At 51.1% G+C, this 27,961-nt stretch overlaps 2 protein-coding genes across 4 annotated transcripts; one reads left to right on the top strand and one right to left on the bottom strand.

The window, feature by feature from the left end:
* Window positions 1–624: 624 nt before the first annotated feature.
* Window positions 625–13,479, bottom strand: Slc66a1 (solute carrier family 66 member 1). 3 transcript variants are annotated; one of them, XM_041651192.1, is made up of 9 exons: window positions 13,415–13,479; window positions 10,581–10,705; window positions 9,752–9,996; window positions 7,290–7,419; window positions 6,639–6,726; window positions 6,097–6,239; window positions 5,843–5,935; window positions 5,046–5,231; window positions 625–3,596 (listed from the first exon to the last, which is right to left on the bottom strand). In XM_041651192.1, the coding sequence occupies exons 3-9, from the start codon at window positions 9,913–9,915 to the stop codon at window positions 3,519–3,521; spliced, it is 882 nt and encodes a 293-aa protein (XP_041507126.1). In that variant the 5' UTR covers window positions 9,916–9,996; window positions 10,581–10,705; window positions 13,415–13,479; the 3' UTR covers window positions 625–3,518. The 3 variants fall into 3 exon arrangements, with proteins under 3 accessions (XP_041507126.1, XP_041507127.1, XP_041507128.1); XM_041651193.1 differs by having other exon boundaries at window positions 13,364–13,432; XM_041651194.1 differs by lacking the exons at window positions 7,290–7,419; window positions 9,752–9,996; window positions 10,581–10,705; window positions 13,415–13,479 and adding an exon at window positions 7,165–7,267.
* Window positions 13,214–23,209, top strand: LOC121447909 (aflatoxin B1 aldehyde reductase member 2). Its single transcript, XM_041651188.1, has 7 exons — window positions 13,214–13,867; window positions 18,758–18,945; window positions 19,128–19,232; window positions 21,189–21,285; window positions 21,469–21,568; window positions 22,305–22,434; window positions 22,821–23,209. Exons 1-7 carry the CDS (start codon window positions 13,546–13,548, stop codon window positions 22,980–22,982), a joined length of 1,104 nt encoding a protein of 367 aa, XP_041507122.1. The 5' UTR covers window positions 13,214–13,545; the 3' UTR covers window positions 22,983–23,209.
* The last annotated feature ends 4,752 nt before the right edge of the window (window positions 23,210–27,961 follow it).

The raw sequence follows: 27,961 nt of genomic DNA, 5'->3' as shown, positions 1-27,961 counted from the left end.
ACCCTTGCCCTCCCTTACCCTCCCTAATCACATGGCGACCACATGATGGTTTTTTTAAAAAGATTTTTTGTGTGTGTTTTCTTATTGCCCTGTTGTCTCTCTTCTGTAAAACTGAAGACACATTGTAGTGTGGTGGTGTAAGCCTGGAATTCCAGCACTTGGGAGACAGAGGCAGGAGGATCATCCTTAGCTGCCCCTAAAATTCAAGGTCAGCCTGGGATGTGTAGACAGTTCCCTAGAACAAACGAGTTGGCATGGTTTTTTCTTTGCTTGCTCTATAGTTAAGCTTCAATTTGTGTCTCCCTTAGTTAGTTGTTTCTTTGTTTGTTTTAATTTTGAGAGTCTTGCTTTGTTGCCCAGACCGGCCTTTTTACTTGCTTTGTAGCCCAAGCTGATGTTCAACTTGTGTTCGGCCTTCCCAGTGCTGAGATGAAAGGCCTATGTCACCAAATTTGGTTTTATTTTATTTTTAAAATTTTATTAGGATGGCAGTGGTGCATGCCTTTAATCCCAGTGCTCAGGAGGCAGAGGCAGGCAGAGCTCTGTGAGTTCAAGGCCAGCCTGGTCTATAAGAGTTAGTTCCAGGACAGGGTCCAAAGCTACAGAAAAGCCCTGTCAAATAAGCCAAATAAGTAAATCAAACAAATAAATAATAAAAAATAAATAAAAATTTTATTTAGTACTTGGGAGTGGGGCCGAGGAGTATCAGATCCCCTGGTGCTGGAGTTACAGGCAGTTGTGAGCTGCCTGCTGTGGGGGCTGGGAATCAGAATGCAGGTCTGCAAGAACAGGATGTGCTCTTAATAACTGAGTCGTTTCTGCTGCCTGACCAAGCTTAGTTTCGGTAAATTCTTTTAAAAGCATGAAATTCAGACTATATAAACTCACAAAACTCTGGAATCTATTTAAATTGCTATGCTCTGGTGCCTTATTTGCACTTGCTATTTCTAGGTTTCTGTTGTCTTTAAGACAGGGTCCAGTGTAGCCTAGGCTGGTCTCACAATAGTTAAAGATATACCGGAGACCTGCTTCCTCCGGGAAGGGAGTAGGGCTGGGGTGGGGTGGCGGGGGTGGTGCTGTTCAGGTTCCAGAGAGGATGCGTGGAGTCGGTGGCAAGGGGAAAGGGGGAGATGGACACCATATGAGGGTGAATTGGGTTGGCTGCCCTCGAGTTTATTGGAAAAAAAAAACCCACATCTTTTAAATGCTAGTTGCACATAGAATTAAATGGGGAAAAGGAGGCACGTGAGCTGGCGTGTGGCTTGAGATGGGGGTTCAGGAAGCACTGGCGTTGGCAATAGGTGCCAGTCATATGTTAATGGAAGGGCCACAAGTTCCTCTTGCCAAAGGGAAGAATTTGTCTCCCTTTTTAGCAAGCGGGAAGGAACTGGGGACTTGTCTAAATGCCTGACCTTGAGAAAAGGACTTTCTTGGTGGAATCAGACTCTCTGTTACAGAATATTGTAGTTTCTTGTGTGGCTTGGTTTATTTGATTAAAGCTTAAAAGTGAGCAAAGAGGAGGCCAGATGGGCATTACCGTGAGCCTGAGCAGACCTTAGGAATTTACAGGTCTTGATTGTCACCTATAGAGGGGATGTTACTTATCTACATTTTCTAGAGCCTGGTGCTAACTTGTGTGGGAGGAGGCCGAGTTCTCACATGGTCCCAGGGTGGTGGTTTGGTTTTTCTCCCAAAGAATTATTTTGTTTAGAGAGAGCTACCATTGTACACACGTTCATCCTTCACCAAAGCCCGCACAAAATTTCCCCAAGGGAAAGGCAGCTGGGGTCTTATCACAACAGGGTCCTGTTAATTAAACTGGCTGCCCCCAGGAGCCTGAGATGGGAGATGGCTAAACTCCCTCAAAAGTCACTAGCCCCACTTTTGGTGTCATGGGAAAGAACAGGCTGAGGGAGTTGGCCCAAGTCACAAGGCTCACCAGTGGCTGATGCAGGCTTGAGATCCTTAAGTCCCTGGACCACTCACCAGGGACAGACCTGGTGAACATAACCAGGCTGTGCGAGCGCCAGACTCTGACCCCGCCATGGAGCACTGGAGCAGGCCTCCAAAACAGAGGAGGAATCAGGGTTAGATAGGTGCAGTCTGACTCCCTGGGTAGAGACAACACCTCCTTTGTCAGCCAGGCTTTGCCACAGGCAAAGCACATCACCCCCTTACTCCCCCCCCCACACACACACGAAGGGATGTCACCCCTGCTGGAGAGACAGGAGGGCTTCTCGGGCAAGACTGTCATTTCATCTTCTGCCCACGCAGCTTCAGTTCAGGCCTGTGCCTGAGGTCATGTGCCAACCGAGGCCCCAGATCTCCCAACTTGGAAAGGTGCCATGCAGCCCTAGGAAAGTAACATAGAGCCAGGTCCCAGGATGCAAAGAGCACCTGAAGCCAGCAGTGCTTTGCCTGGGTCTATGCCACGACCCTCTCTTTTCTGCAGCTGTGGACAGAGAAGCTAAAAGAGCACTCAGAGGTGGCAGTCTATCTGTCTGTCAGGTGGCCCCTGGCCATGCATCTGGCTTTTTTGGACCTAAAATAATGTATGTGCTAACAGGAAAGGCAGCTAGTTCTCTGCCCCCAGTCACCAAAAGGTGGAGGCCCACAGGAACGTGGAACAAAGTGAGCTGGAACCAACCACTCTTTCTCCCTTCCTTTCGGCCTTGTCACTTCTGTGCCCTGCCTCCCACTCTTCTCCTCTTCCACCCGCGCTTCTGGTCACCACCTTCTTCAGGAAAGCACCAGTTTGTCCCTCTTCTTTACCTCCAAGGTGACCTTCGCTGAGTTCAGACTACCCGAGGAGACGTCTGACCACGTGCCTCGCTTTGGGCAGACCACCCCACCCTATGTAGCCCCGGAGAGAATGCCGGAGCAGTAGCATGGTCACGCCAAGCCTCTGGGGATGTCCAACCAAACCCCACCTGGTTATCTGCCTCTTCCCGAGCCTCAGGAGCCCATTGAGGTGTCCCCATTACTGCCATGTCACGCCACTAGAGTAGGGCAGAGAGATAAAAAGTTCAAAAGCCAAGGGCCCATGGATACTGGACATGGTTCCCCCGTCAGTATGAACTTACCCTGGGTCCCTGCCCAGACCCCAAGTGTCATGGGAAGGAGCAGCAGAAACGGGCCCAGCTGGAAGGTATGTTTACTAGGTTGTGTCCAGTCAGAGGGACAACCCTGGGTCCCCTGGATAGGATGTAGCCTGGGGTGCACAGGCAGATTGAGGTAGGTGGATGGGAGGTGGCCACACCATCTTCTGCAGTCTCAGCTATGGGTCCCCTACAGGCTCCTCGAGCAGCTGTCTTATACCTGAGAGGTAATATCCCGGCATAGCATGATCCAACTCCAGACCTGTCCTAGGTCCAAGCATGGACGGGAGGCAACCAGGCCCAGATTCCTAGGCCTCCCTCAAGCCGCCTCCTAGGCCCAGTCCAGAGGCTGCAGTGTCACTGCCCACGCTTTGCTCTTCCTGGGATGGCAGCCGAGGTTCCCGTCATCCAGGGCACAGGTCAGCTTGGGAGGAGAGGCTCTTGCTCTGAGGCGGTAGCAGCGGAGCGGTTCCTGTACACCAGGAACTGGACGGAGATCTGACGGCAGCGTTAAGGCCGCAGCACACACGCTGGACTGGAGCTGTTCGCATCACTCTTCCCTGATCTGCAGGTGCCAGCCAGGACCTCTGAGCCTTGCCCTTGCTCTCCCACCATCCTGAATGCCAACCCTGACCTCCCAGCTCAGCCATCAGGAACCCTGGATTAGGACCCTGCCTTTCTCGCTACAACACTAAGCGGCTGGGCCACTGTGGGCCTTTCTCACAATATCCCATGAGGGCTTAGCAAGGGCCAAGGGCCATGTTTACTTTCTGCCAAGTGGGACCCAAATAATATCCAGTTGAGCCTCTTGGCAAACACTGATGGAGCACTCACTGAGTGCTGGGTCCCATGGGAAGGGTGCTCAGATATTGATGTCATCAGCTGTTACCGGGGTGGGACAGGCGACTAATAACTCAGACAAAAGGAGAGAAACACTAGGGACTGAGGGTTTCCACCGTGTCACTCAGTGAGGAGGTAGTGGGGGTCAGGATTAAGCCTGCTCACCCGTGTCTTCATGAGCTAGCTCTCATTTCCAGTGGACGGGTGCCCTGGCCTTTCTATTCCCCGGGGCCTTTACACAGGCTGCGGCTGGACTCTCGCTGCACAAAAGCTCCCTTGCTTTCGCCTGAATCAACTTCTCTCTCAACCCAGGTGAGATGACACCTGTTGAGGCCTCTGTTTACCCGAAACTAGGACAGTAGTCCAGTGGTGACATGCTCCTGCTCTCTCTCTCTCTCTCTCTCTCTCTCTCTCTCTCTCTCTCTCTCTCTGTAGCACTTGGTGCCACTGAAGTGAAGTGACCACCTAAAAACCCAGTGCATTCTGTCCTTGCTCTCTTAGCCCTCTGATGATGCTGGTCCTGGCTAGGTGCCTGACACACAAAAGAGGTGCACACTCTTGATGAACAGATGAACTGATGGCTACAGAGGGATGGATGGGGGTGGGTGAGTAGACGGATGGGTAGATGGACAGATGGGAAGGTGAATGGACAGATGGATGGGAGGTTGGATGGGTGGATAAATGAACAAATGGAAGAATGGATGGGTGGGTGATGGGTGAGGCTGGAGGGGTAAACACAGTTTGAATGAAAGGTCAGATTGTAAGTGGAAGGATAGGTAGATGAATGGATATGTGGACGAATAGGTGGGTGGATGGATGGATGGATGGATGGACAGGTAGGTAGATAGGTGAGTGAGTGGATGGATGGGTGGGAGGATAGATGAATGAATGGGTGGATAATGTTGGATACGGGTAAATGGAGATGGATACAAGACTGGATTGTAGATGGACGAACAGATGGGTGGATGGCTGTATAGATGCATATGTAAATACATGAACGGATAGGTGGGTGGATGTGCAGAGGGGTGCACTGACAGGGACATGATGCTGAAGCAGCGGCTGCCTTGCCCACATGACTTTGCCAACGTGACCCACCTTAAAGGATACAATGGTGTCAAGCAGCAGCACACCCAGGCTGCCCACGAGCCAGGGCAGGTGGTGCAGCAGGTAGCTGCCCTCGCTCTGGCCCACCTCAGGGTTCTTGAGCAGCACGCTCAGCCCATACAACGTGTTCCCCAACATCACCAGCGCGAACAGTGAGTAGGAAATGCCTTGGGTGGACTGCCGTAGGAACTAAGGGGAAAGGGGTGATGGTGGGGTCCTCAGAGAGGGTTCTTGTCTACAATACCAGCATTTGGGAGGCTAAGGCAGGAGGATCCTGAGTTCAAGGTCAGGCTTAGACTATACAGCCAGTTAGGGGTGATCTGGGCTACACAGACAGTCCTGTCCCCAGGCTCGGAAGACTCTGGATTGTAACTGTCCATGTGTGTGTGCCCTGTGTGGTTTATACTCTGAGCTGGCTTTTCATTGTGTGCCCAATGCCCAGCATGGCTTGGCACCCAAAACAGCCCTATCCAGGGACCAACTCCAAGCACTTCTCCCAGTACCACAGACATCATGGCTGTCTATGCCTGCTGGCCCCCAGCTCTGCAGCCCTCACTGGACTCCACCTGCCAGGCAAGCCTCCAGCTTCAGCATCTCCTGTCCGCTCTCTCAGGCTTCTCAGCTCAGCGGCTCCCTCACACCTGACCTCCAATGTTGCCGAGACACAGTCTCAATCACCCCTCCCGGCAAGGGTCATGGGCCAATTTCCCCAGCTGGGGGACTTAGCCCACATCAACAGCTGCTGTGCTTAACCTGACAGCCCTCCTTCTACGTGACCCACACCCCTACCGAAAGCTCACATTGGTGCGGATCTGAGGCAGCCTGGAGAGCAGGTACAGCACACTGGAGATGGAGCCGATGACAAAGCCGATGACCTCCTTCTTTGTGAAGGGCTGGGGGCGGGGAAGAAAGGGGCATTCACTAGCTGGTGGGAGTTTTAGGGAGCAGTCTCCCCAGGGGGGTGAGTAGCCCCTTAACATCTACATGATTACGCAGGGCAATGAGAGTCAGCCCCCACCCCCCGCCATGTTACCAACACAGGCCCATCCCCTACCTTATTGCCTGGCTCCAAAGACAAGAGCATCCGTCCCCGGAAGCTTTCCCTGGGGACAGCCACAGGATCAGTGATGCTTAACAGTGGTGTGATACACACTGTCCCCAAGATGAAGAGGAGCACAGAATTGATAGGGGCAGACACTGGATTGAGGCAGGAGAGAAGACGAGATTAGGTATTTAGGTGACAGCAGATAGCCTGGGATAGGAGTCCCAGCCTTGCTTCTCAGTAGCTATGTGACCTTGGACAAGTGACCTAGCCTCTCTGACCTTCAGTCCTTCATCTATAGAATGGGGATCCAACAGTACCCTTCCCCTAGGGACACAAAGGAAAGACCATCAAGGGCAGAAGGGTCAGCACTCTGTCCTGGGGTCTGCTCTATGACTCACCCTCCTTTCTGGTTCTGAACCAGAGAGAGGAAGGAGCAAATGGGGTCTCCCTGCAGCTTGATCTGTATATGTCTCCATCTCGGCCCACTCCAACTCAGGTCCCAGGCCTCCCAAGGCCAGCAGAGCCTGACCCAAAGTGACCCCTGGACTCACACGGAGAAGGCCGGTTCTTGAACTTGTAATGGAAGTACAGGGTCAGCATCATGAGGTCAGCCAAGACGTAGTACACAGCCGTGTAGGTCTGGGAAAGAGAAGTGGACCCGGGCAACGGCTGCTGATAGGCCCTGATACAAGCACCCTGGCAGCCCTCCACTGCACCCCAACTGGTGACCAGCTCTGGTTATGTCACCTCTCCGAGCCTCTTGTTCCCTCAACTGAATGGAAGGTTCCCTGTTTCTATCTAGGCAAACGAGGGATCCAGCGAGAATCCAGCCTGGACAGTCCACAAAGCATCGAGTACCAGAGTTGAGGCAGTTGGCCAAGGCCTTGACTGACCCTCTTTCTGCTGGCCGTAGAATGATGTCTGTGGTTCCCAAGGAAAACCCCATTTGCTACTTTGTGGACCCCACACTCAAAAATTTTAATTGGGTCCCAACCCCTCAAAACCACAGACCCCTGTGGCGTGGTATGCTTACATGGCAAATTGGGGAAACTGAGACTAGACAGAACCCTGACTCACCCTTGGTTCCACAGCACGGTGGCCACTGAGTGTTGGCTGGCAGATTTGAAGCCCTAGTCTCTTCTCCCACAGCTGTTCCCACTTGTCCTTCCTTAGCTGCCCTGCTGTGCCTGGGACCCACCCACCTGCAGGGGTAGCTGGTCTGCCAGGAAGGAGCCAATGAGGTTGCAGGAATCTCCACCGATCCAGCCCAGGAGGAACCACAGTGACAGGGCCTGGTCCATGTTCCCTGTCTTGCAGGCCTTGATGTACTGGCTGTGGAAGAGGAGGGGACACATGCTCACAGGCTGAGGCCCACTTAAAAGGCCAATAAGAGCTGGGCGGTGGTGGCTCACGCCTTTAAATCCAGCACTCAGGAGGCAGAGGCAGATGGATCTCTGTGAGTTTGAGGCCAGCTTGGTCTACAGACTGAGTTCCAGGACAGCCAAGGCTACACAGAGAAAATCTGTCTTGAAAAAACAAAACTAAATCAAAACAAAACAAAACAGGGGGCTGGAGAGATGGCTCAGAGGTTAAGAGCACTGCCTGCTCTTCCAAAGGTCCTGAGTTCAATTCCCAGCAACCACATGGTGGCTCACAACCATCTGTATAGGGTCTGGTGCCCTCTTCTGGCCTGCAGGCATACACACAGACAGAATATTGTATACATAATAAATAAATAAATAAATAAATATTAAAAAAAAAAAACAAGGCCAAAAAGAGGACCTTAACAGTCACAGTATGACTGGGGCAGTGATGGGCAAGAGAGGGCCCAGGGCTTAGGCTGGAACCTAGAACTTCAGAGGCAGTATCTTCAGTGTGTTTCTTTGATCTGTGTTGGAATTCTACCAATGCACACACACACACACATGCAGGCATCGGTACATATAAAATAATAAGATGAAAATTTTAACCCCCCCCCCAAGAAAAAAGAAACTCAGAGCCAGGTACAATGGTACAAAACTGAGGAGGCAGAAGCAGGTGGATCCCTATGAATTTGAGGACAACCTGGTCTACACAGAGAGTTTCAGGCTGCTGGGGTTAGTGAGACTCTGTCTCAAAATTAATTAATTAATCAATAATAAATAGCTGGGTAGTGGTGGTGCACACCTTTAATCCCAGCACTCGGGAGGCAGAGGCAGGTAGGTCTGTCTGAGTTTGAGGCCAGCTTGGTCTATGGAGTGAGTTCCAGGACAGTCAAGGCTAAGTAGAAGGGCCCTGTCTCAAAAACCAAAACAAAACACAATAATAATAACAATTTTTAAAAAGGAGCTCATGAGACTAGAGAGACATTGCAGTTACAAGTGCCTGCTGCTCTTGCAGAAGACCCAGATTCAGTTCCCAGTACCCACATGGAGGCTCACAACCATCTGTAAACTACAGTCCCAAAGGGTCCAGATACAGTCGATGGGGGCACCAGGTGTCAGGCACACATGTGGTGCGCTTACATACGTGTAAGTAAAATAACCAAATGCGTAAAATAATTTAAAAAAGAATGAAAGGACAGGAGTGGTGGCTACACATGTAATCCCAGCAATTCAGAGATGGAAGCAGGAAGAGCAGGGGTTTAGGGTTACAGGGTCTCCCTAGATAGCCCAGATTGGCCCTGAACTCAGGAACTTCCTGCCTCAGCCTCTGGAGTGCTGGGATTAAAGGCATGTGCCACCACGCCCAGTCCAGATCAATTATTAAAACGGTGACAGCAGCCTTAGAGGACAGAGCACTCGGTGAGGTCCTGAGTTCATTACCGCCTGCCTCACCTCCCACAGTGCCCAGCCAGGCATGACAGTAGCCATCCCTTTTCTCACACACCTGCTGCTCCTGACCAGCTGCTTCCTGCCCGCATACCCCCAAGTTCTTCCTGGCTGTGGCCCTCCCTGCCGCTGCTGAGTAGCCAGGGGCTCTCTTTCACACTTCACGTAGTTGGACGTTGGCACTATGCCAGCTTTCCAGCTTGCACACATATTGGGAAAACGAGCTCTAAGGCTCAGGGCATGGCGGTGGTCTACCCAGGTAACAGTCAGTAGGTGGCGGAGCCGAGGGTGGGCACTCTGGACCCCTGTGCAGTAACGTCCTCATCCCCCAGCCTAGCAACAGCCACAGGATTTTGCAGCCCCTGCTTCATCTTCACCACCAACCTGTCTTCACCTGAAGGATGTAACCATATCTAAAGCAGCCCAGCACCCCTGTCCTCCAGCCCTGTCTCTTTCCGACTGAGCAACAAAGAGCACATCACCCAGCCCTCATCTGGTAAAACAGGGAGGTGAACTCTGCTGTTTCATGGGGCTGTTATGAGGATCAATGGAGGTAAACCCACCAGCACTTAGACACAGGCCAAGAATACAGTAAGCACTCAATCCATGGCAGAAAACATTACTGTCTCAGCACTGGCATCCCTCAACATGAGGTCGGGCCTGTGTAGACTCCGTGCAGCCCCCTATCTTCGGAGCAAGCTGGCCATCAGAGAACGTGATCAGGGAGGGAGGGAGTACACGTGGTCTGGGATCTAGATGGGACAATGACCAGCCAGTCGAACCCTCTGTGTAATGCACGGGCTGCTACCACCCCTGACGCCCCGCCTGCTCCTGCCGCATAGCCATATACTCACGGGAAGGTTGATGCAGCAAAGCAGAGGATGGAGACCAAACCCAGGCCCACGCTGGCCTCATCCCAGCCATCCTGAGCACATTCACCAAACACATCCCAGATCCACTGGATGGAGCCGTTGGGGCAGATGGAAAAGTTGCTTGCGCCTAGGGTCCTCCAGACCATGGCCGCAGAGGAAGGGTCCCAGCAGGGAAGAAGGCACAGGTGTGTGTATGGTCACAGTTCAGAGGCTGGTGAAGGTTCGTTCTACAAAAAGGAAAAGAGGAAGTCTTCAGCCTTGGGAGGTGTAGCCCCTTTCCATGATCTGGTGATGTCAACTGGCCCTGTCCTCCACACAGTGAAGATAATGACAGGCTCTACTTCATATGTTACATTTAACTGTGACAGTTTAATGAGTTCATAGTTAGAGTGGGTGAGCCTGTATGCCAACAGCATCTAGGTATTTTGTTTTCTGCTTTAGAGGTCAGACCTAGAGCCTTGCACGGGCCGAACAAGAGGTCAACAACTGTCCTTATTCCCAGCATTTTTTCCTTGACTTTGTATTTCAAGAGGGTCTCACAAATTGCCCAAGCTGGCCTTAAACCTTCAATCCTATTTCAGACACCTGAGTGCTGGGTTTCCAGGTCTGAACCACCAGGCCAGCCTTCCATCCCTTTGACACTACTATCTTCTAATAAGGTCTCTGAGGCCAGGCGTCTCTGGAGGACAGACTACCCTCTGCATCGTGCATGTGTGAATGAGAAGGCAGTTCCTAAGGTTGCCCAGGTACCCGGATAGGAAGCTGGGGCCCATGGTCTTCCCAAACCCTGAAAGACATGCACGACACCTACCTGCAAGGAAGCCACAGCCCACACCAGACGATGGCTGGTTAAAGGAGCAGGAAGAAAGGAGTCCTCTCAGATCCCTGCCACCTGCAGAGGCACTCCAGACACTGTCACTCTGTATGCTTGACAACCTAGAGAGGGGAGGGAGGGCAAGGTCCGGCTGGCTGGAGCCTCCTCCAGTCCCAGCATGCAATCCCACATTGTCCTCTGCCTGACTCGAACGGAACACTACTGACGTGTTCTGCAGGAACCCGAGGCCGCAGTAGGGAAGTCATCGGCTAGGGCCACCCAGCCAGAAAGCAAAAGCATCAAAGCCCAAGGGAGAGGCTTCACTGGTGGCTGCCATGCTTCCCCTTTTGTCACCATGTTAGGAGGGCGCTTCCTCATCGAGACAGGCTCACTCTAGTACCTTCTCAGTTCCCACTTACACCAGGGAGGCCTGGCTCTGGCTGGACCCCGGAATGCTGAGCTTGCAATGCTCAGGCCAGGGAGAGGAAGCAAGGCAGCTCCTTTGTCCAGGAAGCCCAGACTCTCAGAGGACCTAACATGACCAGCTACTAGAGCTGGGGGTAAGGGTGCCCCAGGTCGCTGATTGGCCAGCTCATTGTGGCAGCTCCAGTATGGGGCAGAGGATGGATGGAAGGTTCTTCCCCGGTCTCAGTGGCTGGTGCAGGTGACATCAGCATAGCTAATCTGGGGAGCAATTACCTGACACCTCCATTCACATGCAGTCCAGGTAAGAGCTGTGCCTAAAAAGCTCTCTTGCTTATCAGCCACATCCTTCCAGACTCCCCTGCCCTGTGCCCCTATGTAGATTCTGAATGGGCCACCACAGTTCATCACACATCCATACACTGTCCTCCCTCACAACATCCAGGTCTAGCAGGGAACACTAAAGGCAGACTTAATTGGCTTTGGGCCTGTGAGTCAGCCTGTCAGGGCCTGCCTATGAACTGGGGCTAATATCCTTCTGAGCTGAACATAAACCTCTGAGCCCCACATCCGATCCAAGGTAGTGATGGTTTGAAGATGGGAACCCAGTATCTTGGCTGTTATGGAATCTTTCTTTCATTCCCTTTCACCAGGTTAGGAAGGAAATGAGGGGAGCAGGGGCTGTGGGTGTAAGCAGCTCTCCCAGCTTCTTCGAAGACGCTTTCCTTGATACCAAAGTTTGCGCCAAGGACCTCATACATGCTACGTGCTAGTCAATGCTTTACCCCTGGGTTATGTCCCTCAGTATGAAGGATTCTGATGCTCATGGTTCATTTCCAGAAATGCTGGCCAGGAGACAGATCTCCTGAAACACCCCAGTCCTCTCCAACTCCAAGGTACTTCCCACCAAAGCAGATGTAGGCTTCATTCTGAGACTGGATCAAGTTCAAATTCACAGAGACAAGGTCCCCGCACCTCAAGAACTGCTTTTTTTGTTTTGGTGCCTGTCCTGGAACTAGCTCTTGTAGACCAGGCTGGCCTCAAACTCACAAAGATCTGCCTGCCTCTGCTTCCCGAGTGCTGGGATTAAAGGTGTGCGCCATCACCACCCAGGTCTAAGAACTGTTCTTCTTATGGAATCCTTCTCCACCACAGATGCCTGGGTGATACAGGATCCATTTCTAAACTGCCTTCTCCAAGAAGTGCTGTAGTCACTTCCTCCTGGAACACACTCTTGGAGAAGACACACCACTGTCCTTGTTAAACGCTGCTCTTCAGACAAGCCTCTCTCCGCTCTCTCTGTCTGTGTATTTCCTTTTCTCATGGTCGGGATGCATCTGCTACACAACCAAGACTCAGGAAATGTAAAGGTGAGGGAGAGGGAAGGAAGCATGATGAAGGGGAGGGGGGAGGAGGAAAGAAAACACGAGAAGGGGAGAGGGGAAGGGAGGAAACTTGTGAATTGAGGGGGCCTAGGACTGAGGGTCCCATCCAAGTGATGGAGCTTCAGCGTTCTGATGCATAAAAAAAAAAAAAGAGAGAGAGAGAGAGAGAAACTCATGAAAGATACTTAACCTCCTAGACTGACTGCAGACTTCAGTAAAAAACCCATTCCAAGCCATGATAATGGTTTGAGCCTAGGAACTCATCCATGCTGGTCAAGTGCTCCACCACTGAGCTACAAGTCCCTGAAATTAAGAAGGATTCTGACTCTCATGGCTCATATCCAGAAAGGCTGGCCAGGAGACACAGTCTCCCGCTACACCCAAAGTCCTCCAACTCTAAGCAAAACCAGGAAGATGCTTCCCATCGAAACACATCTCGCACAGTCGACAGTAATATTCTGTTCTTGCTGTAGCCCCCTGGGTCATACAGTAGCACACAGTATACACTAACTGAACAAACCTGAGTCTACAGCAGTACTCACACTTCTAAACAACCCTCCTTGGATTCCTGCGGTGAGCTTGGCGTGGGAGTGGGCACTCTGAGCTCCCTCCCTGCTGACCTGGGGGAAATGTATCAGGAGATCCCGCAATGGCTCCGGGATCCTACCCACTCCAGGCCTCCCAATCAAGGATCTAACTCCTTCCGGTGACTCTGCCGGTTCGGAGGGATAATGACAGGGCAGTAGCTGGGGCAAGCGCCGCGATGCCCCCGCCCAGTCCGGGAAAAACAAGGCAATCAGAAGCCAAGAGACCGGAAGGCAAGGACGGACAGGTGAGAAGTGGAGCCGAACGCGGACTCGGATCCCAAGTCAGACCCGGCTGAAGCTCGCGATCCCGCGCCCCAAAAGGGGATCGGCGCTGGGGACTGTGAGGGGCAGGGGAAGGGTGTAGGAAAGAATTGACAGGGCGTACCTGGAGTCCAGACCCCAAGCCCTGCCTGCCGCCAGCCCCCTGCATTCTCACCAGAAGAAGATCCACAGCTGATTCAGTTTCAAGGTCCGTAGCCCGCTGGGATCAGCTGACCTCCGACGCCCCGCCCTCTCTGCGCGCTGTGGGCGGAGCCCGAGGCATCCAGGCACGCAGGCGCAGTCTCCATGCTGCGTGCAGCGTCCCGAGCTGTGGGCCGAGCTGCTCTTCGTTGTGCGCGTCGCTCCGGGCCTTCCGTAGCGCGTCCTCTCGCCATGTCCAGACCTCCTCCAGCCGGCGTCACCTCGGGCGCCCCTCTCCGGCCCGCCACAATTCTGGGCACTATGGAGATGGGGCGCCGCATGGATGCGAGCGCCAGCGCCGCGACGGTACGCGCCTTTATGGATCGCGGCCATAGAGAACTGGACACGGCCTTCATGTACTGCGACGGACAGTCCGAGAGCATCCTGGGCAGCCTGGGGCTTGGGCTGGGCAGCGGCGACTGCACAGGTAATCGCTACACCTGCCCCCACACCCCTGCACCGAGTAGAGCTGAGCTGGTGCCCGCACCCGGCGTGCACTGCCCAGGTCCGCACCCCCAAGGGTCTGCACCCAGAAGCTTCCTAAGTTCCCATATCCACAGCTGTGCGCGTCGCTCCGGACCCCAAGCTTCTAAGGCTTTGGAGCCTAAACTACCGAACTGAACTTTGTCTCGCCTCTCCTTCGAAGCTTCTGGAGTTGCAACTCTGGGCTCGTGGGGGAGAGGGGGTAACAGGTGCGAGGGAGCTCCTGTTCTGGCCTCTTAACTCCTATGTCAATCCCTGCCTCTCAACTCTCCAGTTGTCCATTGCTTCCCCACCCCTCCATCTAGGTTTTGTGCTTATGCCCTCCCCTCTTGCCCTCACCATCCCTGCACTCCAGGGGCATGCTTCTCATTCCGGGCTTTGCAGACTTTGTCTTGTGCAGTTGACAGTGCCTGTGGCTCTCAAGGAGACCTGTGGCAATGCCAAGGGCCCAAAGGGGGCAGGGGTGAAAAGTAGCGTGGGGAGAGGGCACTTCCAGCCTTTCTACCCACGCTGTGCCAGATCTTGCACTTGGGGCTACTACAGTGGGGAAGTGTCTAACCCACAGAGGGAGTTCCGAGTCCAGCTTGGAAGACCGAAGCTGTGATTGCTGGGGAGTGCAGGAGGGAGTAGCTTGTGGAGGCCCCAGGGAGAGCAGCAGGCAAAGCTCACAGAGCCTTGAGGCTAGTCCTTGCCTTGTAAGTAACACTGTGCTAGGTAGGAAGGGGCGCTGGAATGTTCGAGCTTGAGAATGCCATGCATGGGGCAGTATGGTCAGTGGTGTGTGTCCCTTGATGGAAGGTGAGGGAAACTGTGCCTCGTTTGCTTGAAGCCACTGGAAGTCTCAGGAGTGTGCCTGATACACAGGGAGGCCTCTTCTTTGCCACCCAGAGATGACTCCTCCCCTTTCCTGTACAGTGGTCCTCTCTGGAGCACCTTGGACTCAAAACATGGTACAACCGGAAGGGAATAAGTGAGCAGATCTCTCAAGTCCAGCTCTGTAGCGTTTACCTGGCTGATTTGTTTCTCTGTCTCTCTTTTACACAGGGTTTCTCTGTGTAGTCCTGGTTGTCCTGGAGCTCTCTCTTGTAGACCAGACTGGCCTCGAACTCACAGAGATCCACCCGAGTCTCTGCCTCCTGAGTACCGGGTTTAAAGGCACACACCACCACCACCAGTTTTTCTCTTTAGCCCATTTCTGCTTTTCTTTGAGTCTTTGTATTCACTAGGCCAAAGTCCTCAGGTCACACTTGTAAAAATTCACATGAGAGTGCCTTGGAGCAGTGTATATGTGTTAAAGCCGGGAGATATTGTGGTCCTCTCTCTATCAGAGAACTCCCCCATTGTCTTGCTGAGTCAACATAGGCAAATATTGGTACATAGACTCCATCATTCATCCATCAGTCCAGGTAGTCGATCACAGAATTCATCATCCATCCATCCATCAGTCCAAGCAGTCGAGCACAGAATCCATCACCTATCAGTCAAGGTAGTTGGGGTCCCCTATCTGGGAAGAAACAGAGCTGAGTAGGTGACTGAGGAATGTGCGGGCTTCTGAGAGTCTGAAAGGGATTCTAAGATTGGTTGCTGTCAAGGCACACAGTCAGGTGCCTGTATTGCTTCCCTGTAACTGGAGGTTTCTCTCATGCCTACCAGTGTAGTAATATGGGCGATGGGGCTGCGTCCCCAACACCCCAGCCGCCTGCCCGGCTAGCTTATGCCCGAAATAACAACACACAAACTGTATTCTTTTAAGCACTGCTTGGCCCTTTAGCTCTAGCACTTACAGGCTAATTCTCACATCCCGATCAACCCATCTCTAATAATCTGTGAGAACCGGTCTTACCGGGAAGATTCTAGCCTAGTCCATCCTGGGTCGGAGCTTCATGCCGGGAGCGGGGCATGGCGTCTCTCTCAGGCGTCTGCTCCCTAGAGGAGAGCTGTCAAGTCTCTGAGCTCACTTCCTCTTCCTCCCAGTATCCTGTTCTGTTTTCTCCTCCCACCTATCTTCTAACCAATAAAATGGGCCAGGGCAGTTCCTTTATTAGCCAATGACCTTCCTCCATCATACCAGTTCCTGATTTACCACTTGGGCTTAATATTAATTACAAACTGTTTGGCCTGTTAGCTCAGACTTATTATTAACTAGCTCTCACAACTTAAATTGACCCATTTCTATTAGTTTATATTTTACCATGAGGCTCGTGACTTGTTACCTCACATCTTGCTTCTCCAGAGGTAGTCTGTCCCGGGCTCCACCTTCTTTCTCCCTCTCCCGTTGCTTGGATTTCCCACCTAGCTATATTCTGTCCTACCATAGGCCAAAACAGTATCTTTATTAACCAATGTTAGTAAATCATATTTGCAGCATACAGAGGGGTATCTCACATAACTTCCCTTATTTGGGGGGCGGGGTGGTGTTTTGTTTTGTTTTTCGAGACTGCGTGACTGTGTAGCTCTGACTTCCCCAGAACTTACTCTGTAGACCAGGCTGACCTCGAACTCAGAGATCCACCTGGCTGTGCCTCCAGAGATTAAAGGCATGCATCGCGACCACCTGACCTTTTTATATTTTTCTGATATTTAACTAATTTATATGTATGTATTGGTGCTTTGTCTGTCTGTATGTATGTGCCCTCGTGGGCCAGAGGAGAGCATTGGCTAGCCTGGGACTGTAGTTAACAGATGATTGTGAGCCAGCGTGTGTCGTGATCGAACCTGAGTCCTCTGCAAGAGCAATGAATGCTCTAAACCATCTCTTCAGCCTCCTTTCATCAATTCCTGCAGAGTCCTTTACTGGTCTCCCTGCCTTCAGGCCTGTCCCCCTGAGGTCCTTCTTCATTCTGTGGCTAGAGGGAGCCAAAGGATGGGCTCATCATCCTGACAAAACTTGGGAACATCAAGTCCAAAGTCTGGGATGGTGTTTGAGCACCTTTGGAGTATAGAGTCTGTCTGGGATGGAGTTTGAGCACCTTTGGGGTATGGAGTCTGTCTGGGATGGAGTTTGAGCACCTTTGGGGTATGGAGTCTGTCTGGGATGGAGTGTGAGCATCTTTGGGGTATGGAGTCTGTCTGGGATGGAGTTTGAGCATCTTTGGGGTATGGAGTCTGTCTGGGATGGTGTTTGAGCATCTTTGGAGTATGGAGTCTGTCTGGGATGGTGTTTGAGCACCTTTGGAGTATGGAGTCTGTCTGGGATGGTGTTTGAGCATCTTTGGGATATGGAATCTGCTTTCTTCTCATGCCTCAAGCCCTCTAGCCCCTGTCCTGCGAGATATATATACTCTTAAAATTCAAAATGCAGCCTTGTGTGGCAAGCACCTTTATCCACTGAGACAATTTACCAGCCAACATTTTTTTTTAATTCAGCTCTTTTGCTCCATTAAAAGAAATTAAAACTTTTGGGGACTGGAGAGATGGCTTAGCGGTTAAGAGCATTGCCTGCTCTTCCAAAGGTCCTGAGTTCAATTCCGAGCAACTGCATGGTGGTTCACAACCACCTGCAGAGAGATCTGATGCAGTCTTCTGGCCTGCAGGCACACATGCAGACAGAATACTGAGAATACTGTATACATAATAAATAAATCTTTAAAAAAAAGAAATTAAAACTTTTATAGATATATTTTTATTGTAGGTGTACAAGTGTTTTGTCTGCGTGTATGAATGTGTGTCATGTACCATGTATCCAAAGAGGGCGTTGAATTCTCTAGAACTGAAATAATAGGTGGTTGTAAGCTGCCCTGTGGGTGCTGGGGCTCGAATTGGGTCCTCTGTAAGAGCAGTAAGTGCTTTTAACTGCTGAGACATCTCTCCTGACCCTGTTTTGTATCTGAATTAAAAATTATTCTAAAAGCTCCCTTAGTTCATAGATAGTATGATGGTCTACATATAAAATCAGAAGGATTTAAAAACTACCTAGAATTTTGTTGTGTTTTGTTTTGTTTGTTTTCCAAGACAGGGTTTCTCAGTAACTATGGAGCCAATCCTAGAACTCATTCTGTAGGCCAGGGTGGCCTAGAACTCACAGAGATCCACCTGCCTCTGCCTCCTGAGTGCTGGGGATAAAGGTGTGTGCCACTACCTAGAATTTTAAGGTTTATTTACTTACCTATTTTATGTATGAGTGTTCTCTCTGCATGTTTGCCTGCGCACCAGAAGAGGGCACCAGATCCCATTGTAGATGGTTGTGAGCCACTATGTGATTACTGGAATTGAACTCAGGACCTCTGTGGGAAGAGCCAATGCTCTTAACTGCTGAGACATCTTTCCAGACCCCTACCTAGAATTTAAGAAGAAAAAAAAGAGATTATTTAATCCCTGTCCCCTCCATATGAGGACAGTTCCAGTATTGTTATTTCATTTCACAGGTTAGAAAGCAGGGACCAAATTAAGCAATTTAGCCCGGAACATTTACATTTACATGGCCAGTGAGTAATTCTAATTAATCTGTTTTGTTGTTGTTTTGGTTTTGGGTTTTTTTTTTTTTTTTTTTTTTTTTTGGTTTTTCGAGATAGGGTTTCTCTGTGGCTTTGGAGCCTGTCCTGGAAGTAGCTCTGTAGACCAGGCTGGTCTCGAACTCACAGAGATCCGCCTGCCTCTGCCTCCCGAGTGCTGGGATTAAAGGCGTGTGCCACCATCTCCCGGCTTGGTTTTGGGTTTTCGAGACAGGGTTTCACTGTGTAGCTCTGACTGTCCTGGAACTCACTCTGTAGACCAGGCTGGTCTCAAACTCAAAGAGATCCTCCCGTTTCTGCCTCCTGAGTACTGGTTTTAAAGACTTGCACCATCGTGTCTGGTCGTCTAATAAATCTCTCAATCATTATAATCTTCCTGCAAGTGAAAATTGCCACCAAGGCCAACCCTTGGAATGGGAAGTCACTGAAGCCTGACAGTGTCCGGTCCCAGCTGGAGACGTCCCTGAAGCGGCTGCAGTGTTCCCGGGTGGATCTCTTCTACCTACACGCTCCTGACCACAACACCCCTATAGAGGAGACTCTTCGTGCCTGCCACCAGCTGCAGCAGGAGGTGAGGGTGGCCCCTAAGCTCAGAGAGGTGATTTCTACACCTCTCATCCTGACTCTGCCACGTTAGTGAGGTTCTCTGTATACCCAGGGTAGAGCTGGGCACAGATTCCACTCCCAGGTTCCTCACCCAGTTGGTTTTCCCTTCTTGGTTCCCTGCACGGATCTGAGTCCTCTTCCCTGCAGGGCAAGTTTGTGGAGCTTGGCTTGTCCAACTATGCCTCCTGGGAGGTGGCTGAGATCTGTACCCTCTGCAAGAGCAACGGCTGGATCATGCCAACTGTGTACCAGGTGAGGGGAACTTGGTGTGCTAGGATTACTCCGACGTCAGAGATCAATTGATCCCGAGTCGTCTTGTGCTTTGGACCCTCCTTAGACCCTCTGTAGTGTAGCCACCCCTCCTCAAAGCCTGTGGGTACCACCTAATTTCTTACCAGCCTGGCTATTGCTCACCTGCTCGCTTACTACCTGAGCACAAACATCTCCATCCCTCTCCCACCCCGCACTTCAGCCTAGATCATACCTCCCATGTCCTAGAAGTACTCAGCTTTGACCCAGAACTGGGAATCCAGTGCCCACAAGCCCTCAGGAGCCTCCAGTCTCTGAAACACGTCTTCGTAGCTGAACTACTTGGAGTACTCCTTCATCTCAGAGCCCCCCCCTCCCCCTTTGTGCATCTCTCTGCAGAGTAATTTTGTTGTTGTTGTTTTTTTTGTTTTTGAGACAGGGTTTCTCTGTGAAACAGTCCTGGCTGATCTAGAACTCACTGTGTAGGCCAGGCTAGCCTCAAACTCAGAGATCCACTTGCCTCCTGCCTCCCGAGGGCTGGGATTAAAGGCATGCCTCACTACCAACTGGCATTCTCTGCAGATTTTTCTTATTGTGGTGTTTGTTTATTCTGTGGTACTGGGATTGAACCCAAGCCCTGGTATGTACACTATCACTGAACTATACCTCAGCCTGCTGTCTGCCTTTTTAGTATGTTTATTACATCTTCTGAAATCAGAGAATTTGCTGAACTTTTGCATTGTAATTTCAGTATCCAGCCCATCAATAAGGCCTGGAGATATCTGTAGATTGATAACCCAGGCCAGTTTCCCCTCTCTATGCCCAACACTCTTTAACCTCATTTCATACTACAATCTCTAGAATTAAAAAAAAAAAAAGACTAGACTAGTCCCTGTGCCCTCTAGGTGAGAGGTGAAATAATCACACCTGGGATAGTATAGATCTGGAGTTTTCAAAGTCGAAAATGGAAAATCTGGGCACAGGGGCACACATATAATCCACCTCTTGGAAGTCTGAGGCAGGAGGATCACTATGATCAAGTGATTAAGGATCCCTATGATCAAGGTAAGCCTAGACTATAGGGAAAAACTATTTCAAAAAACAGAAGCCAGGTTTAACAGATAAAAATGCTTGCCGTGCAACCATGAGGACCTGGAGTCTCATTCCCCTGTTGACACACAAAGCCCAGTGTGATTGTGTGCACCTGTTACCTAGTGCTGATCAAGGCAGGAGACAGGAGGATCATTGGGATTTCAGGAGACAGGAGGGTCACTGGGGTTGCAAGAGACAGGAGGATCACTGGGGTTGCAGGAGTCAGGAGGATCATTGGGGTTGCAGGAGACAGGAGGGTCACTGGGGTTGCAGGAGACAGGAGGGTCACTGGGGTTGCAGGAGACTGGAGGATCACTGGGGTTGCAGAGACAGGAGGATCACTGGGATTACAGGAGACAGGAGGATCACTGGGGTTGCAGGAGACTGGAGGATCACTGGGGTTGCAGAGACAGGAGGATCACTGGGATTACAGGAGACAGGAGGATCACTGGGGTTGCAGAGACAGGAGGATCACTGGGATTGCAGGAGACTGGAGGATCACTGGGGTTGCTCACCCAACTCCAGATTCAATGAGAGGCCCTGTCTCAAGGGAAAATGGCAGAGTGGTACAGCAGGACCCCCAACATCTGCTGCCTCTGACACATACACATGTATAGCACATGCTTACAGAACACAGAAATAAAGAGTGAAGGACTAGCAGGCACAGGTTACAGACCTTTAGTCCCAGCTACTGGGGAGGGTGAGGCAGGAGGATCACTTCAGCCCAGGAATTTAAGGCCAGCCTGTCCAGCCCTATCTCTACAAAAAGAAAGCCTTCCAAAATAAATTATTTTTAAAAAGAGGAAAGCTGGGTCCTCTCCCTTGATACATCCACACTTTGCAACAGGCCCTTCTCCTTCCCTGCAGGGCATGTACAACGCCACCACCCGGCAGGTGGAGAAGGAGCTCTTCCCCTGTCTCAGACACTTTGGATTGAGGTTCTATGCCTACAACCCTTTGGCTGGTATGGGCTGCCATGGGGACAGGTCCTGTGGGTGAATGGGTGGGCATGCCAAGCTGGACTCTGCAGGGGACTGCCTTATTGGATGCCCTCTCTAGGCTCCCTCCTGCTTTCCAGTTTGCTGGGTGGGACCAGGCAGCCTCTGGGAGGAGTCTGGGCCAGGGTTGATTGATTGCCATCCCACAGGGGGCCTGCTGACAGGGAAATACAAGTATGAAGACAAGGACGGGAAGCAGCCCGTGGGCCGCTTCTTTGGGAATAACTGGGCTGAGACCTACAGGAACCGGTGAGCTGGGGTTCTCCTTGTAGGGTGGGAGGTCCCCTTTATTTTACGTGACATTCTTAGCTGTGCTCCTAGGGATAAAAACTCCTACCGCCCCCTCTCTGTGTTTCTTGATGTGTGTGCGTGTGTGTGTGTGTGTGTGTGTGTGGTCTTTCAAGACAGGGTTTCTCTGTATAACAGTCTTTTCTATCCAGGCTCTGCTCTGTAGACCAGGCTGGCCTTGAACTTACAGAGATCCGCCTCCCTCTGCCTCCGTGTTGAGGCATGAGTGTTGGAATTAAAGGCGTGTGCCATACCAACCGGCCTTGATTCTTGGAAGAAATAGCAAATCCTAGGGTTTCTCTTCTTTTTCTACCTCTGTAAAATGGAAATGAGGAAACCCCACCCTCACCCCCAGACTCTGTGGACGCAAAAGTCATTGCTAGTCTGAGATGTGCGGTGCCAGGAGGGAGAGAGAGGACCTTGGGTAGGGGCTTGGGAGGCCAGGGCTAAGTCTGGCTTAGCTTCTCTATTACATTAGATGAATGGTAGACCAGTCTAGGAGTTCCCACTGATGAGCTGGCCAGCAAGTGGGCAGCCCAGGAGCGTCTTATGCCCTGTAAAGGAGGAGGTCCTCTCCCGGGAGATACAGCTCCTTCCATGCTACAGGATGGGGGTGGAGCAGTGCCTTGGTAGGCTCTTTGGCTTTAGGCCCCAGTGTGACCCAAGATTCTCACCCAGTGCTGCTCTCCCCACTCAGCTTCTGGAAGGAGCATCACTTCGAGGCCATCGCCCTGGTAGAAAAGGCCCTGCAGACCACCTACGGCAGCAGCGCCCCCAGCATGACCTCAGCTGCCCTGCGCTGGATGTACCACCACTCAGAGCTCCAGGTAGCCCGGCCCCATGAACTCACCTTCTGCCCCTTAGAGGACCCAGAGCTGCCTTTAAGTGATGTCTAGAGAGTACTTCCTCCAGGACTACAGAGATCATTTGGTGTATAAAGCGCTTGTTAGACAGGCATGAGGCAAGTGTCCTATGAAGAGGGGGTGGTTATTATTTATGTCTCCCCAGGGAAGAGGTGTAACAAGCGGCAAGAGCCAAGTCACATATATTCAGTTGTGAAAGACCCCTTTAGACCTAAGTGCGTGTTCAGGACAGATATACAAAGAGATGCAAGATCCTACCAGGGATTAGGCAAGGTGGGTGTGGGGAGGCATGTGTGACAGGAACCACTATGGAGCAGAAGTGTGCTGAGATCTGCCGTCTCCCCTTGCAGGCCACCCAGGGGGATGCAGTCATCTTGGGCATGTCCAGCCTGGAGCAGCTGGAACAGAACTTGGCGGCCTCTGAGGAAGGGCCCCTGGAGCCGGCTGTCGTGGATGCCTTTAACCAAGCCTGGAACCTGGTTGCCCACGAGTGTCCCAACTACTTCAGATAGATGTCCTGGCTCAAGCTGCCAAGGGCTTTCCTGCCACCTCTTGGCCATTCCCTGCCTGATGCTGACTCAGTGTGGCCTTCTGCTGGTCTCCACCCACGTGGTCTTCTAGATGGTAGCCCTGCTCCCTGTCTCCTCACAGTGAGGAAACTCGGGGCTGAGTCTGACAGCACCACTTCCTGTCTGAATAAAGTGGGCATTTGCCTGGCTGCAGCCAGCACTGAACCTCACACTGTCTCCTCACCGGCTCCCTCCCTGCTGCCTTGGAACCCACGAGTCAGGGTGGAACCAGGAGCTGGGGCTCCAGGGAGCATAGGTGTGGCACCATGTGAATACCTGCTGCCTGTGGAGGCCAGAAGAGGGTGCTGGGAATCAAACCCATGGCCTATGTAAAAGCAGCCACTACTCCTAACCCTGAGCCACCTCTCCAGCCACCTACCTTTCTTGAGGACAGTGGGCAGGCCCAGCTGCCTCAGCTGTGGCTCCATGGAATGAGGGAACTGCTTCAGGGGCCCTGGATCCAGGCTCACAGTTAAAGTTGCTTTGTTCCCAGCTCGAGCAAAATCCATTTCAGTATACTTTGTGAACCACCTAAGGAAGAGAAGAGTGATGGGAAAGTTCCCAGCTGTGCCTCCATTCACAAGTCTGACCCTCCACTGAGTGCACACAATGCAGGACCTCCTGTCCTTGTCCATCTTGGCTGTGTTCTAGCACCCAAAGGGGACGACCCTGGTCACAGAATCTGGTTCTAGTAAGAGGCTTCCAGGACCCAGCCCCAGTTCGATGTCACTACGGAACCACCCTTTCAGCTTTCCTGACCCTCAGCTTCTCCCCCCCACCCCTCAGAGACACTCACCTGTTCACTTCCTCCTTTGTGCGGTTGGTAAAAAGGAGCCTAACTTCACCTCTCAACTTCTTGCTGACCTGAAAAACGACAGTGAGCACCACTGCTCCTTCACTAAGGCCCCGGTTATCATCAGAAACCTTTTCTGATTGGTACGACCCCTAGTACGTAGGGCAGGAGGGCACAATAGGAACCTTATCCACTGGGGACACCTGGTTATCATCAGAAAGCTTTCCTTTACTTTCTTTTTTAAAAATATTTATTTATTTATTTATTATGTGTACAGCATTCCTTCCATATGTGCCCACAAGCCAGACGGGGGCGCCAGGTCTCATTACAGATGGCTGTGACCCACCATGTGGTTGCTGGGAATTGAACTCAGGACCTCTGGAAGAGCAGTCAGTGATCTTAACCACTGAGCCATCTCTCCAGCCCTCTTTTTTTTTTTTCTGGTTTTTTGAGGCATGGTTTCCCTGTATTTTTGGAACCTGTCCTGGAACTCAGTCAAACTCACAGAGATCCACCTGTCTCTCCCAAATGTTAAAGGTGTGCACCACCACTGCCTGGCCTAACACCTTTTCTGATTGGTAGAACTTCCAATAGGCAAGGCAGGAGGGCATAATGGGAATAACCCCATGGGCCTGCAGATTAAGAAGAAGACAAACTTAAACTGATCTTGTCTCTCCTGGACCCAGAAATCCCTAAATACGTCTCCTTGCATAAACCAGGGGCCCTTAGTTCCTTGGGCTGACTGCTTGATTTACTGCAGTGTGGCAGCAGGACTCAGTCCTGCTGAGGGAGTGTTCTCAAAGGTAACCCTAACCTCCTGGCTGAGGCAGGACCATTTCCTGCGATAGGGCATGGTGCAGAGGCTACCAATGGCCAGGCTCCGCTATGGAATAACGTGTACTGCTGCGGTCTGCAGGAATCGTGCAGTGAGATACCAGCTGATCAGACAGACCTACCAGAACGAATGCATTCTGATGGAGGCAAACCCAGTTCGCAGGGCACTCGCTTGGCCTACCATCTTTTGCATGGTGACTGATTCTCACAGGGGATCTCTTGTGAAGCCATAAGCACTCTCCCTTGGTGTATGATTCAACAGAGTATGGATCATTGGACCCAATTCTTTTCCATGTACTGGCCTATTGGGTCATCACTCCCAACTCTGCGGGACCTCCAGTGGGAAATTTAGTCACGCAGTCAATAACCTTGGTTCCCACGGTCTAATCTCTGTTCCGTTCCCGAGATCCATCAGAAGCCGCCTCCCTGCTGCTATCCTCCATTTGGCAGGACATGCAGTCAGGAAAGGAGTCTATCATATAGATCACATTCGGGACCTTCAAAGATAAGGGGACGTCCAAGCTCAGAGAACTGCCTTTGTTTTGTGTGCGCATAAACTGGAAACATTAAAGGACAGGAGGACAGCAGGAGAAGATTAGAGAAACAGTTGCAGGGAAGAACATAGTGGAGAGATCTGTTCGCCCTCAGATCTAAGTCCCGTGCTTGCTGTGAGTCTTCTTCTGAACCCTGAAGGGACACCGAGGCTGACACTCAGAGTCCCAGATAATGTACCATTCCACCTTTTTGAAAAGACAGAACTTCCCGGGTGGCGGGTGTGCAGCTTGCGCACTCCTTGCCCCAGGCACTCGGGTGGCAGAGGCAGGCAGGTCTCTTAGTTTCAAATCAGTCAGGTGTACGCAGAGAGACCCTGGGTCGCAAAACCAAATGAAGAAAAGAAAGGGGAGTACCAATAGTTGACCAAAATAAGATAATCTGTCTCACTCTTTGTTTTTTGTTTGTTTGTTTTTCGAGACAGGGTTTCTCTGTAGTTTTGGAGCCTGTCCTGGAACTAGCTCTTGTAGACCAGGCTGGCCTCAAACTCAGAGATCCCCCACCTCTGCCTCCCGAGTGCTGGGATTAAAGGCGTGGGCCACCACCGCCTGGCAATAATCTAACTCATTAGCATACTCTTTAATGAATGGTAAAATTGCTTGTTACCAAATAATTATTTTCAAAGATTTTGTTTTACATTTTATTATTATTATTTGAGACTGGCTCTGGTGGAGCCCAGATGACCTGCAACTTATTATGCCCCTGAGGATGACCTTGAGCTGCCAGTCCTGACTCTGTGGGAAGTATTGGGGCGACGAGCATGACTCGATATACCCAGCTTCCATGACCTTCTCTAGGGCTTATCAGCATGTGTTTGAAGAGTACGCCTCTTTCTATATACTGATATGATTATGTGATTGGAGTCTCATAAAAACTTCTCTATCAGAAGCAGTGGCCAATGGGAAAAGTTTAGGAAATCGGTGCTTGAGCTATAGTCCCTGAACCCCGATTTTTATTGACTTGGGTATTTTTTGTTGTTGTTGACTTGAGACAGGGTCTCATGTAATCCTTGAGTCTCCATCCCAAATGGTGGGTGGGGGTGTGGCCCACCACAGTCAGCTCATGTGGTGTGGGGAAGCCCAGGCTTTTGTGTGTTAGACAAGTAAGTGCTTTGCCAACCGAGCTGCACTCCTGACTCCTCTTTGGACAATTGAAACAGAGTCTTGCTATGTAACGCTGGTTGGCCTGGTACCCGATTGCCCAGGCAGGTACTGAAATCCTGACAGTTTAATCCTGCCTTGGCCTATGGAGTTCAGGGTCCCTATACTGTGGCTGTTGGTTCTGTTTTGTTGTTGTTGTTTTGTTTTGTTCTTTTGTTTTTTGAAAAAGGGTTTCTCTGTGAAACATCCCTGACTACCCTAGAACTCACAGACCAGGCTGTCCTTGAACTCAGAGATCCCACCTGCCTCTGCCTCCTGAGCGCTGGGTATTAAAGGCGTGTGCCAACACAGCCCAGATGTGGCTGCCTTCTAATTATCTTTTTTCCTTCTCTGTTTTGGAGGACTGGTCTCATACTGTAGCCCAGGAAGGACTGGAACTCACTAGATAGTCCAGGCTAGCCTCCAGCAGGCAGCAATCTTCTCAAACGTGAGCCATCACAGTCGGCAAGGTCACTTCTTGTAGTGTACAGCTCTAAAGGTTTGGACATACAGTCTTGAGTCACCCCACAATCAACATACAGTCCCGTCGTCCCCAAGCGCAGCTCTCCATGACCTCCTCTCTCTGAAGATTCTGGAAGCCAATAGTATGTGTTCTAGTGCTAGAGTGTTGTGGGGCACCCACCAGAGAGGACGCCTCACACATGGGTTTAAGACAACAGAAAGTCTCTAGTAGCCAGCAGGAGACCACTGGACATTTGGGATCCCGGTGTAGCCCTGAGCCTTTCTCAGGGTAAGCTTTTAAGCACAAAAACCATATTCTGGGTTGACCATATTCTTCAGGATTTGTCAGAAACAGAACTGCAGAAGACAAAAAACAAGGTGGGTACGGTGAGGGACATCCCCAGAACTGTGGATCTGAGGGATTAGGTCTTTGCTTCATTTTGGAAAGTGATGCTGTCTCCATGCTGAGTTTTATAAGCTGAATGGTATTTCCATCATGGAGTCAGTTCTGCCAAGGTCTGGGGTCTGCATTAGGGGAGCCAGAGAGGGCACTGGACCTCCTGGAAGTGCAGTTACAGAAGGTTGTGAGCGGCCATGTGGGTGCTGGAAATCACACCTGGTCCTCTGGAAGAGCCCCCAGTGTTTTAACTGCCGAGCCTCCTTTCTGTCCTTGTTTCCTGTCCCCGTGGAGTTGTCTCTGCAGCAGTGTTACACGCAGAATCACGCGTGTGGCCCCAAGGCTTCTTCCACCTGCTGAGACTCCTCTGCTACCGTGAGTTCACAGCTTAGTCCTTTGCCCACTCTACCCAGAGGGACGTCAGATTGTTTTTGTATTCTGCCACTTCCATTTGAACAACTCTAAAGTCTCCTTATGGCAGAGATATGGCTCAGTTGGTAGAGGGCTCCATGGTCACAAAATCGTGGTGAGATTTCCAACACCTGTCACCCCAGCACTTAGTAGGTGTGGACAAAAGAACAAGAAGTTCAAGGTCACCCTCAACTACGTAATGATTGGTGCCAACCTGAGATACAGGAGATTCTTAGAAAGGCATATATTTGTTTTTTTTAATATTTATTATATGTATATTATATATATTATTATATATAATAAATATATATAATATATATATATAATAGTCTGT

This window comes from Microtus oregoni, unplaced genomic scaffold (genome assembly GCF_018167655.1).
Source record: "Microtus oregoni isolate MIOR12 unplaced genomic scaffold, Mior012 000005F_ref0000423, whole genome shotgun sequence".
In the NCBI taxonomy this organism is placed as follows: domain Eukaryota; kingdom Metazoa; phylum Chordata; class Mammalia; order Rodentia; family Cricetidae; genus Microtus; species Microtus oregoni.
This window is presented reverse-complemented; position numbering and strand designations above follow the sequence as displayed.

What these genes read in the sequence shown, in the direction of transcription:
- Slc66a1 (XM_041651192.1), bottom strand. Translation starts at nt 9,915, where the DNA reads ATGGTCTGGAGGACCCTAGGCGCAAGCAACTTTTCCATCTGCCCCAAC. An exon ending in TTTGCTGCATCAACCTTCCC is followed by an intron (nt 7,420 to 9,751) that starts GTGAGTATATGG and finishes CCTCTTCCACAG; the next exon opens with CCAGTACATCAAGGCCTGCA. An exon ending in CTTTGGAGCCAGGCAATAAG is followed by an intron (nt 5,936 to 6,096) that starts GTAGGGGATGGG and finishes CCCCGCCCCCAG; the next exon opens with CCCTTCACAAAGAAGGAGGT.
- LOC121447909 (XM_041651188.1), top strand. Translation starts at nt 13,546, where the DNA reads ATGCTGCGTGCAGCGTCCCGAGCTGTGGGCCGAGCTGCTCTTCGTTGT. An exon ending in GCCACCAGCTGCAGCAGGAG is followed by an intron (nt 18,946 to 19,127) that starts GTGAGGGTGGCC and finishes TCTTCCCTGCAG; the next exon opens with GGCAAGTTTGTGGAGCTTGG. An exon ending in GCTGAGACCTACAGGAACCG is followed by an intron (nt 21,569 to 22,304) that starts GTGAGCTGGGGT and finishes CTCCCCACTCAG; the next exon opens with CTTCTGGAAGGAGCATCACT.